Source organism: Belonocnema kinseyi, chromosome 2 (assembly GCF_010883055.1).
Source record: "Belonocnema kinseyi isolate 2016_QV_RU_SX_M_011 chromosome 2, B_treatae_v1, whole genome shotgun sequence".
Taxonomy (NCBI): domain Eukaryota; kingdom Metazoa; phylum Arthropoda; class Insecta; order Hymenoptera; family Cynipidae; genus Belonocnema; species Belonocnema kinseyi.
Window position 1 is genome coordinate 14,831,653 of NC_046658.1, and position 14,685 is coordinate 14,846,337.

General features: G+C 35.2%; 1 protein-coding gene across 2 annotated transcripts in view; it reads left to right on the forward strand.

Annotated features, from left to right (window-relative positions):
• Nucleotides 1-14,685, forward strand: part of LOC117168046 (surfeit locus protein 1) — a 136,340-nt gene that overhangs the window by 48,921 nt on the left and 72,734 nt on the right. For both annotated transcript variants that reach the window (XM_033353389.1, XM_033353388.1), the window contains exon 2: nucleotides 9,415-9,536. In XM_033353389.1, coding sequence (XP_033209280.1) covers nucleotides 9,415-9,536 — 122 coding nt within the window. The remainder of the gene's footprint in view (nucleotides 1-9,414; nucleotides 9,537-14,685) is intronic.

A 14,685-nucleotide genomic window follows, 5' to 3' on the forward strand; every position in this document is an offset into this window, starting at 1 on the left:
GAAATATATCAAATGAACTGGTCTGAAACGTTTGCCGCTTTTGAAAATCCACATTTTTTGACAATCGGTATAAAATTTATTACACACATTCTTTGAGCTACCAGCCGAGTCGCAACAGTATGGGAATAGGGCGCAACTGGTTTATTTTAAAATACACCAAATAGACATAGCCATCTTACCTCTTTTAAGAGACAACAGTAGTAGAAAACAAAGTTGGACTTGTCTGGTCCACCAGAGTACATTCAATGCCCTGATCTCGCAGAGAAAAACTACGTACTCGGCCGTACAACTTTTTGTTCACCCACTGATAGTGACAGATTATTTTTTTTAACAAAAGAAACTTAAACTCAACGGAGGTCTGACACAGGTTGAGTAACAATCCTCATGATTTTCACCGTCAACCTCCAACCACCCAAGGAAGCGTTGCGCAGACGGCCCGTTTAGTGCTTCTGCTCCGTGTTAACCATGCCGATTCGCGCCGTAAACGAATTTTACCCATAGTATCCGCGCGCTCACGTATACGTCGCTGGAAGTTTCGCCCGCGCTTTTTCACGTATGTCAGCTGCGAGTACCTGCTGACTGCTTTGACTAATGGGCTGCGCTGTTACCGCCATGTTGAATATTAGCAGTCGCGGGTATTTTAAAGGCGGGAACCACATCCGCGCTTCACCCACGTTGTGCAATAATGCATTATTGCGCCCACGACTACCTGGTGCCATGTTGGCACCGCCAGCCCCCTTGTTGTTGTCCTTTAGATAAACTGTTACATACTATCAGGTGTATTAAAAAATATGATAGCTTTGAGAACTCCCTTCATGTATCTCGTCGGTTTTCCATAAAACATGCATAAAAAGGAATAAATAAAAGAAACTTATATTAAACTTGTCCCAAGAGAATTTAAATTTGCCTTTACAGTCTTTCTTAATGAAGTACTTGCAATTAAGCCAAAATACCAGTTTAATAACCGACAATAAGAAAAAGGATGTTCATGGTAAGTACTATTGTACTTTATTGTTGTTCTGCGAAATTAAAAATTGTGTAAAGAAAAAAATGCCTAATGAAAATACAATGAATAATAAAATAATATTACTAATAGTTACACAAAGAATGCGCATATTAAAGTTATATAATAAAGTTATATAATGACATTGAAAATTTTCCTCTATTTTTGTAGAAAAAACACAGAACGAGCCCAACAATTACTCTAAATTGTGCAAGTAAAGCAAAACTAGTTTCTGGTGGAAGTGTTCCTTCTCACGTCTTAGTTTTGGAGCCAAAAGGAAATGGTAATGCGAAAATGCTTAAAATATAAGTTAAATCAAAATTATTTTAAAGGGGCTTAGATACTTGAAAATAAAAGGAAAAAGAACCAATATATGTTTAGGGACGCCTACCCGGTAAGAAGGCTTGTATTAAAAAGGATTTAAAATTTTGAATCCCTATGAATGTCTTTTCTGTCTATCGTTTCTTATCCTAGTTAGAAGACGAAAATAATAAGATTCCATAACTTTTCAAAGCCAATCGGAGCTGCTGAACGTACCCTCAAATAAATTAAAAATAACGTTTTCGTTTGAAACATTAGAACACGCTCCAAAAGCATGAAATTTGCAACATATAGTAGGATTGTATACAAAAATACATCTCTATATCATGAAATACTAGTTTTATTCAAATATTACCAATTACAAAAATATAAAATAAAATAAAAAATTTTCATCACAGTCGTCTATGTGGAAATTAATCCTGAACTCGCAAAATGGCCGATTTTATATTTTAAAACGTTTTTTACCTTGTTATTAGAACATTTTTTAATGAAAATAGTGAAATGTGCTAAATTAAAAGGGATTATAATTTTCCAACTTCTTAGTTGTTTTGTGGTATCGAAAATCACTCATGAAAGTATCATCCCCGCTGGGTACAGAAAAGGACTCAATTTAAGATATAACTTCTACTGCTGTGGACATTCAAACCGATTGGACAAAAAGGGGATCCCGAAGTATTCAATATTTTTCATGTTACCATTGGATGCATGCAATTTTCCAATACTTTAAATGCACGCCTTCTTACCGGGTATGAAGTGTGTGAATAAATCTGTAATATATTGAAAGATACCGCGATAAATATGATTAATATTATTGTATTCTTCCAGGAGCAGTTTACTTTAAAGTTTTCATCCGAAGCACCTCTTCATGGAAATCAAGTGCTTGATAACCTTTAAACTCCGGCTGATGAGTCTCTGATTCTAAGTTTAAACATGTTTTATATTTTTATTATATTTTTTTTAATTCATAAAACAATAGCAAATTGAATTTTTTTAAGTGAAAGCTTCCAAAAATTATAAAAATCTAAATCTATAAAAATTTAAACATCAGGAATTAACGCAAAAACTGACGAGACGAACTTTTCTTACATCAAAACATAAATTCATATATAATTATTTTAGATTTAAATTTTCTTTTTTGATTTTATAAAAAATTTTCCAATCATGTTTTACATTAAATCGTAATTTTTTATATAATACAAATTTAGATTTCTAGAATTCAGGAGTTTTTAGTTTAAACTATCCAATTTAGTTTTCAATTTCAAATTGTGAAACTTTAATCGTTTCGAACTCAAATGTATCACTATTCATAAGTTTTCACTTTTGAGTTATTCAATTTTGAATGCCTTTCATTAGAAATGATATAATTTGTTTCTCTTTGGAGTTTAAACGATCTATTTTTTAAATTTCTAATCAGAAAAATTCTATTTATAACGTTTTGAAATTGTCCTCTTTTGAGATTTTAATCTGAATTCATTCATTTTAGAAATTCTATGATGTATTACATCTTATATTTATGTATTAATATATTTTTTATAAACAGAAACTAAGTGTTCTCCATACGAAACCTTCTTCTGATGGGGCTTCGATTGCTAAATGTACTTCACGTACTGCTGTCACAGTAAACAATAATGAACTTGAAAAGTTATTCCTTAAGCAACAAAAGTTAATCATTAACTTAAAGAAAAGATTGCGCCAAGTTAGAAAAGAGAAAAAAGAATTAGAAAGGAATCAGCACGCTGTCTACAAAACTATATTGAATCGTTTATTTACACAGGATCAAATAATAAATTTGATCAGACAAATGGGAGCTGAGAAAAAACCAAAACCAAAGAAATGTTCGAATAGCACCATTAAGAAAGCTTTACGCTTCAAGTTTACGTGTAGTAATACCGGATATGGCGAGCTATTGAGACTAGGTTTGTCGTTCCCACATCGTAGAATGTTGAACAGAAAGTATGAACATATTCAACTTAAACCTGGGATTTCTGACGAAATGTTCGAATTTCTCGAGGAAAAAGTTGCACACTTTTTGAACGCCACTGATAAGGAGTGATGAGTAGCACTTGATGAGGTTGCAATCGAGGAAGTTCAAATATTCGATGCTCAAACAAAATAATATATTTCCTACGAATTCAAAACTCCAGTATTTTGTATTACAGTTTGTAATGTAATTTAGGCTCCTATAACTTTCAAAGCAAGAAATTTAAAAAGAATTATATTTCTTATAACACATCCACGTATTTACTAAATTTCATACAAAATGAAGTTAGCTTCATTCTTAACGGTAACGAAAAGATAGCCTATTATTCGTAGAACCCATCAATATATAATTGGATAAATTAAAAAGTTTTTTAATTATTCCAACAGGAACGACATGAAAGATTGGATATTCGTTGTCAGCTATTCTATTATTACACATTCTATGATCAAATTTTATCCTGCGAAGATAAAGGTAATTCAATTACAAACAGATCACGTACCTTATAATTAAACAAACTTTGAAAATAATGCGCACAAGATTTAATTATAAATGTTAATCATGTGAAAGCATTGAGGGGCAGTTACCGTCTTCGATGCGCTCTTGTTATTAAAAATACATAAATACTTTCATCCTCTTTTTTGTGTAAGCACGTTTTTTCTTCGGATTTTTTGGGCCTAGTTTAGACATATTTTTTAATTCTATGCATAATTAGTTAGTGGTTTACTCCCACGTAATTTTTTTATTCGTGTTGGATGGACTTTAATTTACTTCCTGCGGCATAAAGCATTTTTCTAATTTTATTTGTGTATGGGAAGTATGTATTATCATAGAAACTGAATAAAAAGTATTTAGGGTTAGCTACCCCCATTGATTAAAAAAAATGTTGGCGAAATACGTCAACTTTATTTTTGTCTCATGTGCAAAATACATTTTTATAAACATTTTTTTCCTAATAATTTAACAATTTTCAGCGTATTTGGAAATATGTATGGGTGGTTTACCCCCGCGTGATTTTTTATTTATATTGGATGGACTTTATTTCACTTCCTTCTTTATAAAAATATCTTCCTAATTTTCTTTGTGTATGGAAAGTATTTATTATCATAGACACAAAATAAAAAGAGTTTAGGGGTAGCTACCCCCATTAATTGTTTTTTAAATTTGTTGTCGAAAACCAACTTTCTTTTTGTCTCGAGTGCAAAATATATATTTTTCAAGATTTTTTCTCTTATGAATTGGGCAATTTCAAGCATATTTAAAAATATGTAGGGCACGTGGAAGGTGATGTTCGTTGTCACTCGATATTTTCCAGATGAGATAGTAAATCTAGTTTTCCAAGTAGGCATCAATTTTTCTATGCATCTCACTATGTGTAGATGAACCTTCAAGCTTGCCAACAGACAGCTGATGAAAGGAGGCGCTGATGCTTTTCTTTGCTCATAGGAGTATAGTGCTTTCTAACACCAGACTCTGAGGAATGGGCGTTTCCGACTTGAAATATGATTTGAATATGAGGGCCAGATGTTGATGTCCGCTAAAAAACACCTTGCGTTTTGGACCAACATCTTATAAAATTAACTTAATTCTTTTCCTGGACTTTCGTCATTTTAGACACATTTGCCATTTAAGAATTTGCCGCGCTTCGATGACGCAACTAGTGACAAAAATAAGTACTATAGAATAATAGCGAGTCGATGAGGGAACCACCGAGTTCAGTTATCGCCGAGACGACAGTACGTAACGAACGATTTTTCTCCCGCGCTGCGGCATATGTAGCGGGTGAGTCTGGCCTGAGCTGCCGAACCGCGATCGCATCTCTATGTGCCGTACACGTTTTTCGGGTTTTGTGTTCCTCGTCGAAACCGATTCCTTTTGTGACGTTTAATTTAATAAAAAATAAAGAGCCTTCCTCTTTGAGTGGTGAGTCTGGTGTTTTCCTTGTTGGTTACCACCCTGAACCGGAAAATTGGACAAACTTAGCAGCCTCGCCTTGGAGATTCCGCCGGTCCACCACAGGAGTTGGTTTTAAGTGATCACAGGTAACCTTATCATCGACTTAATCCAGTTCTTTTACAAGGATCGAGGTTCTTTTTTCTCTCCTACTGTTCTTTCAGAAGGATCGAGGTTCTCAATCATTCAAACCTACCGTCCTACGGTTCTTTCTCAGGACGAGGTGTTTTTTTATTCTTTCTCATCTATTACCCTACGGTTCTTTCTTACGATCGAGGTTCTTCTTATTGTTTCTAATTAATAAACCTACGGTTCTTTTACAAGGATAGGGGTTCTAAAACTACTAGTTTCCGTTCCCGCGATTCCTACTCGGGTATAGAACTTCATATTCCAACTTACGCTCCGAAATTAAACTGTTGTTCCTTCACTTTTCGAGTAGGCAATCAAAAAGGGCACAAATTTCTACATCGGAGTTATCTCTGAATGCAGATGGAGCCGGCCAAAAAGAAACCGAGTCTTCATAAGAGAAGAAGTCAGAAACGCCGGAAGGCGTTTGAACAGCAACGGGACGCTCTACCCGGAGTACAGGTGACTATTCCGTCAGGACGGAAAAGGAAGCGGGCCCGACCGGGCTGTCCCGAGGCGAACAAGACGGCTTCCCAAGAGAAGGTCCTTCGTTCACCCATTTCAGGGGCGGACATAACTTTCAATGAAGTTAAGGCTGTTGTTAGTAGCCAAAAAGAGAATCGTACTTGAACCGATAGGGGGCGTCATCACAAAAGGGTGACATATACAGATCAGGAGCTACATCCTTACCCAGTTTCTCACAGTCCTCCCCAGTTACCCCCACCATGGGCTTTCCCAAAAACAGCGGGCCCTGAGGGTGGATTTCGGCCATAAAGAAAAACGAGCCTCCGTATCACCACAACGTGGATACCAGATCACCGACCTCAGGGCCCCCAGCAGAGACCGAAGAGGTTTAAGTCAGTTGTCGTACGATTTACGAAAAGATCATCGGATCCAGAATGTCCACAATGGCGACCCTTCTCTTGTTTTAAAAGATTGACCCCTTGAACCTTTCTGCGGTGTCAATGTTGGTGTGTAGAAGTAAAATTCTTCACCAAAATTACTTGATACCATCTGGTCCTGCAGCGGAAAATTTCTTCGTACTCCTAAGTGCTTTTTTCACCTCTTCAGCAGAAATTGAAGGATATTCCTCCTCAGATGCTAAGTTTGTCGCAAAATTCTTCAAAGCGGATGATTTTATTAGTATCTTTCAACTCCAGCGTTTTCGGAATCTCTTATAACTCTCTGCAAAAAGTATCTACCTCTTTGGGCTTGGGTGGATTTTGACTTAAGCAGGGGGTATGCTGAAGAGGTGCGATGGGTCGGCGAGAAACTGCTGATTCACCCTGATCTGTCTCTGCCTCCTGTATTCTCCTTATTGCGGCAGATAACCTCCGTACTTTGTCAACAATATGCTACTTGATTTTATCCAACTTTGACTTGTTCAGTGTATGATTGAAGGTCCTCAGTTCTTAGGCGGACTTTCAAACCCTTTCTGTGAACGGTCTACAAGATGTTATGTAGTCAATCACTCACTGAACGTGGAACGAATTCTGTTTTGCCCATTTAATCTTCTTGTCAGTTAATGTAAGCGTCTTTTGGTCTTTTAATGTATCTTCGGTTTTAACCTTTGATTTGAATCAGCTAAAGCTCTCGCAGCACCATAAAATGAATAACACTGGCGACAAGAAATTTTACCAGAAACCCGAGTATACTTTCCCGAAGGTTTTTGCCATGCTCAATCCAAATCCGAGGTCAGAATTTTTTTGGTGGCTCAGGTTTTCGAGATATCCTAAACTAAATTTGCGAAAAACGCGATATTGTCCTATATTTGAGGTTTTGGAGCATCGCGAACTTTTTTCTTAAAAAAAAATATATAAAACACCTTAAAGCATATGCCTTGTTTTTCTAAATGGCGTTAAGTTTGTTCAAATATCTTTTTTTCACTAAGATACTGCATTTTGAAAATATTGAATTTCATGAATTTTTCATAGGTTAAATACTCGTTCCCATAACGAAATCCCAAGTCCACAAATCACATGCTCCACACCCACACACTCCAAGCGCAAAAATACCCCAAACCCAAAATACCCCAAGTCCACAAACCTCGAGCTCACAAAACCCAAGCCCACGCCTCTGATGCCCACACAAACCCTGATCTAACAAATCCCGAGCTCACAAACCCCAAACCTTGAGCTTGGGGTTTGTGCGCTTGGGGTGTGTGAGCTTGAGAGTTTCGGGCTTGTCCTATCTTTCCTCCCTTAAATATTCGTTGTAAGTTATGGGAACGAGTATTTAACCTTTGAAAAATTCGTGAAATTCGATATTTTCAAAATTGAGAATCTTGTGCCGTTCGCAACCGTAGCCAATGAAAGCGCCCGCTAAAGCAACGAGGCCTGTCAGCTGTTTCTCGAGATTGCTACACGTCACTCCCGTCACTTTAATCTATGAACCGCGCATGCGTGTAAGCTGAATCAGCGCAGTTTGAGCTGCACCGGTCAGCCAAGAACCGGCAAACCACACCGAGAACAGCTAGTCTGAATTGGCCTGGAGAGCGCCTCGTGAAGGCAGTAACGGGAGCTGCAGGAATTGTGGTTGGTGAAGCATCCCGCCACAAAGCCATCTTCGGAAAACTACGCCCCCGTTAACTGATACCAACTTTAAAAAGCAAAGAAGATTTTTCCGTGGCCTAAGTACTAAGAATTTTTTTGGAATGTGACTACGATTTTGAGATATGTTATGGAGATATGTTAAGGTTCAGCTAACTTCACTTCGGTGAAAGCTGATGTGAAAACAATGGACCAAATACATGAAATAAAACTTTATTTTTGTAATTAATAATAATTATTATCATTTCATTCTTTCATTAAATAGTAATTAAAAAATGAAAACTACCTTTCAAATACAGTTAGATAGAAAACATTTGTTAGAAAAAGAGCAGTTAACAAAGTAAAGTTTCATGGTGACTGAAGTAAAAATACCTAAATTACGTTTCAAATTGGAGGAAAATCAACAGTCCGTTGATAATAAATAATAAATATAAATAATAATAATAATCCCCCCCCCCCCCGATTGGTATGGACTTTAAATTGGACAAGGTTGCCAAAATTCATCTGAAAAAAGGAAAGATGATTGGCGCTCCCAAGGATCCTGAGCTTGTAAATTTACAAGAAAACTATTTGGATTAAAAAATTAAGTGCTTGTCCTTTTTTGTACAATTCAATTTGTTCATGGAGTAAGCTAAGGCTTTCTACCCGCTGACTCTTTTCTATGTTGCTTTGTAAATTTAAAAGAACTGTTAACTATGTTAATTATTTTAATTAACTATGTATGTAATTTGATTACAGCAAACCGTGACTCCAATCTGATTCCCCTAAAAATGGCTGAAAATATTTCAAAATATAAAAATATTGTGAAAATCCTTTAGAACATGCATTAGTTGTAACAGAAACCGTTTGATTCATGACGAGTATTATTGTATAGTCGACTACAGTTGTCTTGAAACAGTCACTTAAGTGGGTGTATCGGATAAGACAAGAAAGAAAGCCATCATTTGTATTGGATGAAACGTGTCGTATGGGTCACAATTGTGCTATTCCACATTGCAAAGATCACAATTGTTGATGTTATCAATTTCCTTATTCATAGTTTCTGATAAAGCAATTTATGAAAAAATAAATGCTTATTTATTATATATTCTTTTGTTTATTAGAAAAAATATGTTAGGAATTACAGGAAAAACAAATTTGTATCAAGGCTGAGCAGCCTTGATATAAGCAACTGTTTTTCAGCTCGACACTGTTTGCCACCTGTTAGCAGCGATGCAGCTGTTAAAACGTATGAACTATCAAAATAAACTGAAAAGTATACTCGGAGCTGAAAGAGTGAGTTTTTTTTTCAATAAAAAATTTTTTTTTTCGGTGCCAAAAGACAGTTTGAAAAGAATGTCTGTTCATGATTTTCTTTTTTGCTTACTGGTTTTTAAAACAGAGATCCTGGGTGAGAGGGTTATATAAAATTAATTGTTGAATTTCGGCCTATTTGCATTCATATTATATACATTAAATTATATGCCCAATTTTCTTTTTTTTAGGCTATACCCATTCTTACTTTTTGCCTTGGCACATGGCAGGTTCGAAGGCGCAAATGGAAGTTCAGCTTGATGGAAGAAGTGAACAGCAAATTCTACCTGGAGCCCAGTGATCTACCTACTGAGTAAACATACTTTATATTTTTAAAGGCATAGGCGAATATCCCCCTAGGATGTCACACTTTTTAATTAGTACACATTCCCTAAACGCTTTTTTCCCTGGTACTTTTTCAAAATAAGTGAACTTTTATATTAGTTAGGCTTTCCGTTGCGTAGTAAAAGCGAAAATCAAGCCCGAAATGTACGAATAGTACTTTAACGAAATATCTACGCCCTATTACCAATGCTTTTCTGATTGTATATTGTAGATAAGTCTCAGTAGTATATGTGCAATTTATTGCAACAAAAAACGAATACGCAAAAAAACGCATTACTTGTGAAATAATGAACAAATGTTTGTTTTCCAACATAGAATCGTCTGTGAAAAGTATTTACTTCAATATTATTTAATTGATAAATCATGATTATATTGATTGCGATTTACAAGTTCTTGTAAAGTCGATGGAAATCGTCTCGAAGAAAAAGCGAAAAGTAATACAATTTGATGAATATAAAAATAGTTCCACTGAGTTCCACCTTGGAATTTAGTTTAAGATAATGATTAGGCTTTTTCCTAATAGATATAAAAAAAAACTAGCTGCGGATAGCTGCGGTTTTGAGTTCAATCTAATTTTTTATTTTAATCTGCGTATAAGTCCATAACGTGAAAAAATGAAAACTTCAAGCCCCTGTATATGTGCAACCGGTTTAGTGAAATATTATATGCTCATTAGGGCTATAATTCATCCAAGTTTCAACCCGATAAAAAAAAAATAATTTAAGGTGGGTTCACTTGACTTATTCTTCCCCATATGTTTATTTAAAAAAATAATTTCTACTTTATATTTATGCAAACCTAATCTAACCTTAACCTAAACTTACTACTACTGAACAATGACCCTTAGCATTGATATGCTTACTTATCCGTTATTGTTGTAATCATAACATTTTCATTACAAAATATTTTCCGTACATTTTTAGAAGCTGCACGTGACAGTAAGAATTACTCAATGACCAGGAGGGAAATATTACATCTCGTGAAATCCAAATCACGTCTTAGCCCATAAAAAAATTCTCAGACATTATAGAAAAAAATCTTTCTGAAAATGTGAGCATCGTTTACAAGATGTCGGACATCATGAAAAATAATATCAAAGTATTGCTCACTACAATTTTAAGCTAATGGCATGATGCTATTCGGAAGGAGAGTATGCAGTCATACTCTAAGTTGATTATAAACGAGTGCGGAATTTTATCCACATTCAGCTTTTTTCTCATATTTTTGTAGGATGTACCCTACTATATCAATTATTTGTCCAATTTTGTAATCTTTCGTCACTTACTCTAAAGCTTCAGATGAAAAAAATTCTATACAAGAAGACGGTCAAATCAAATGTTTGTTAATAAAACCATGTAGAGATCAGGACTTTTTTGGGCCTTCATAAAGTTTCGCCACATTGAATACATCGTTTCTTTTATTTTGGCATCGGATTCGTACTCAGCGAGCTCAAAAACTCCCCTATATTAATTTTGAAAATAATCAAAAGTTTATTTAGCATAATCGCCCGCCATATTGGATCTGCATTTTTTTTCTTAGTTTTGGACATCGGATTTATAATTAGCGTCTTTGAAAACCCCCTTATACCAATTCTTAAGAAAATTCGAAATTTATTTAGCACACTCGTTCATCATATTGGATCCGCCATTTTGTTTTCGGAATTTTTGACATCATATTCATAATCAATCAATTCATAATCAATCCAAAACTTATTTAGCATACTCGTCCGGTATATTGGATTCGCCATTTTGTTTTTGGAATTTTGACATCAGATTCGTAATCAGCGACCTCAACAATGCGTGAGTAAAGGAATTTGGCCCATTGTATGAAAATTTTATAACTTTAGCCACCTTTTTCCGGTTTTTGACCACCATGCGACGGGCTGAATTATGGTTTTTGTATGTCGGGACGGAAACGGAATCAGGGCCCTCGCTATTTTACGATGTCGAACCCTATCTAGAGGCATGTATGTTCTCCTTCATAGTAACACAAGAGGACTTAACAAGGAGTCCAGATGGTACCAAGGTACCAACGCCTGATGGTAGGCAGTCCCACCATACTCACGCAACACCAGGTGACTATTAATCGACACGCCGGGCCTAACTAGTACCAAAGTGACATGTAGGTGGCTGTCTTTCCCACAAGTAAAGGGAACGTTACCACAAGATATAAGAGGCACGAACCTCACAGTGAGCTACCAGGTTTCCTCAGTCCCATGCTGAGTAATTTTGATACACTGTGTTCAGTGGTGCAAAGTGAAGTGAAATACTACAGCGATCCAGGTTACCTCCATAAGCCGTCTAGCCGAGCCGATCTCCCAGACAAACAGCTACCTCCAGTATCCAGCAAAGAAACTGTGAGTTTTTAAACAAAATGTGGAATCTTGGGGAAGGGATCCTTCTACCTCTCGGATAGCACTAGTCCGCTGATAAGGCGTAGTTCTATCCATCACATCCTTCCTCCCACTCCACGGCGTACGAGCGTGTATCGCGGTGAAGGGGGTTGGTATTGTTCGCAAATTTAAAAGTGTCGGAATTCTGTTTTATTGGGCATCAGACCCCACTACCGTCTCTGCCTCCGAATGTTAGGGCCGCGAGAAGTTATACTATTTGAAAGCGTCTTTGTCCTCGTTTGATTAGGCCGCGTGAACGAGTATTGTCATCGATCATAATATGTGCCATACTTTTCCTTCGAGTGATTGAATCGCATGAACGTATATGGTTGTCAAATATTAATTAAGCTATTATGATCCTATCTGCCTTCGAATGTTAGGGCCGCGATAAATTTTATTGTCTAATAGGACGGCGAAAATTTCCATTTCTAGTCATATCTATGATTAAGTGGTTGTGAACTATGTTTGCTATCGAATGATAAGACCATATTTACCTATATTGTAATATTTGATTGATGAGGAAATTGCTATTAATATACTTAAATCGCATCAGCTTTGCGAGTATTAAGCCCAGAGAGATTCGTGTTGACGAAACGAGATTTTTTATATTTCCTACAGTTTTAAGTTATTCCATTTTCAGTTCACAGTTTATAATAAGCGTTATTAAACAGCATTTTTTTGGCTCTCTACAGTACAATAAGTAGCTCCAGGTGTCAGACGCCCTGAGCTAACAGGATATATTGTAAGCTACGACAAATAAAAGAATTTCTCTGTCAACTATTGTCCACTTCTTCAACCCTCGTGTCCTATAAGCATAAGATAAGTATTGTGATCAACGAAATTAGCTTCTCAAATGGTAAAATCTGTTTCAGTCCAGAGACTCTCTGAATTAGTCTTTTAATGGCTGAGTCGGAAATCTCAATGATGTAGATAAATTTGCTCTACATCGAAGGGTTCTAACCGGGCGTAGCACAGTGGATTGTATGACGTATGCAGTCATATATCACCTTAACTTATTCCCAAGGAGACGTTAAGAGACCCCCACCTTCTAGAGAGGTCGAAGGCTCCAATTAAGAAGTTCCAAGTGAATAAGACGCCTCTGCTGCTGAGTTGTGACTCAAACTCTTATCATATAATGTGGTGGGGTACAAACACGACAGAGGAAGAGATTTAATTAAATACATAGAGGGGACTGAGGTCGAGATGTTCAGTGGCGTTAATATTCCCCCATTCCAGAAAAAAGAGCAGTGAGGTTCTCGATTGAACTCTATGCTCGGAAGAAATGAGGTGCAAGGTAGTGTGCTGAAAAGCCCCCTACGAGGAGTCTCTCTCGGACCACAAATTTATGATATTCCAAGTAAGCCATTAGAAAGCTGACCATTTCGAGAATCAGGAATCCCAGGAATATACTTTTGGAGGGCCCTGTAAACATCATAATTTCCAATTCTATATTCTTACTTGTTATCTAAAATAGTACAAAAAATATTTACAATTTTTACACATATAGAGTAAATTTCAAATACTTAACATTTTTTTAAGTTTCAAAAACTTCCCGGCACCACAAAACTTTTTTTTTTAATTTGAAAAAGTTCCACTGATTTTTTTTCACTAAGAGAAAAAGTTGAGTAATTCAACTTTCAATGCTTGAGCGCCCCTAATTTACATGATTACAATATTGTAGGCTTTAAATATTTTTTGCTAAAAGCTTGAATAAATCAATTTTCTAATGTTAATTTTTGTCGAAGGCAAATAGTTGTGCAACTTGTAGTTAATAGTCAAAACACTTTTAAATTTAAACATCCAAATTGTAAAATTACAAATTTAAATGCAGGAACGCTATAGCATAGGCTATAAAGTTAAAAAAAATTTAATTCACAGCTTTTAAACTCTAAGAATTAAAATTTGTAATTCTTTTGTACAAAATTAAGAGTTTTATATTTAGAAGAATGAAAATTTAGCGGTTTAAAAATGAAACATTAAAAATTCTAATTACAAAATGGGAACGTAGGGGGGTAAATATTTTTTAATTTAATATGTTAAAAAGTATAAACTTTAATTTAAAGTCTGCATAACTGAAAAAACTTTCCATTTGTAACACAATATCATAATTCAAAATGTCGAAACAAAACAGTCAAAATTATTAATTAAATACTGATACATATTTAAAATGTAACTATTTCACTGAATAATAAAGTCAATTTTAAATCCTGTGAAATTAAAAAATTCCGAAAAAGCACTGAACACTGAATATTTTTAAATCAGCTTCTGAATTTGTCAAGTCCCTTGCTTAATTAATCTATAAAGAAAATAAAATAATTTGCTTAAAAAAAAACATGCGAGAACTAGTGATTCAAATTATAATTATTTTTAATTTCCTATCTAATGGTATTATTTAAATGAATAAACTATAGAATTTTAATTTAAAACTAGCGTAACCTTGTTTTATATTTTTGTATTAGTAATTGGGAATGCAGTGCTTCGCGCGTGCTGTAGCACGCTTATAATGTTGCCTTTTTAAATAATGAAGTATAGATTTAATGCGGATATTATAAGTATGAGTATTTATAAAAATTTAATAAAATTAAGTTGATCAGTCAAGGAATTCATAAATCATAGAAAATGTCATTTCTGTCAAAGAATTCATTAATTATAGAAAATGTCTTAGACTACAAATTGTTAACACTTTGGCACTCACCCATATACTTAAATAGTTCTTTTTTATTAT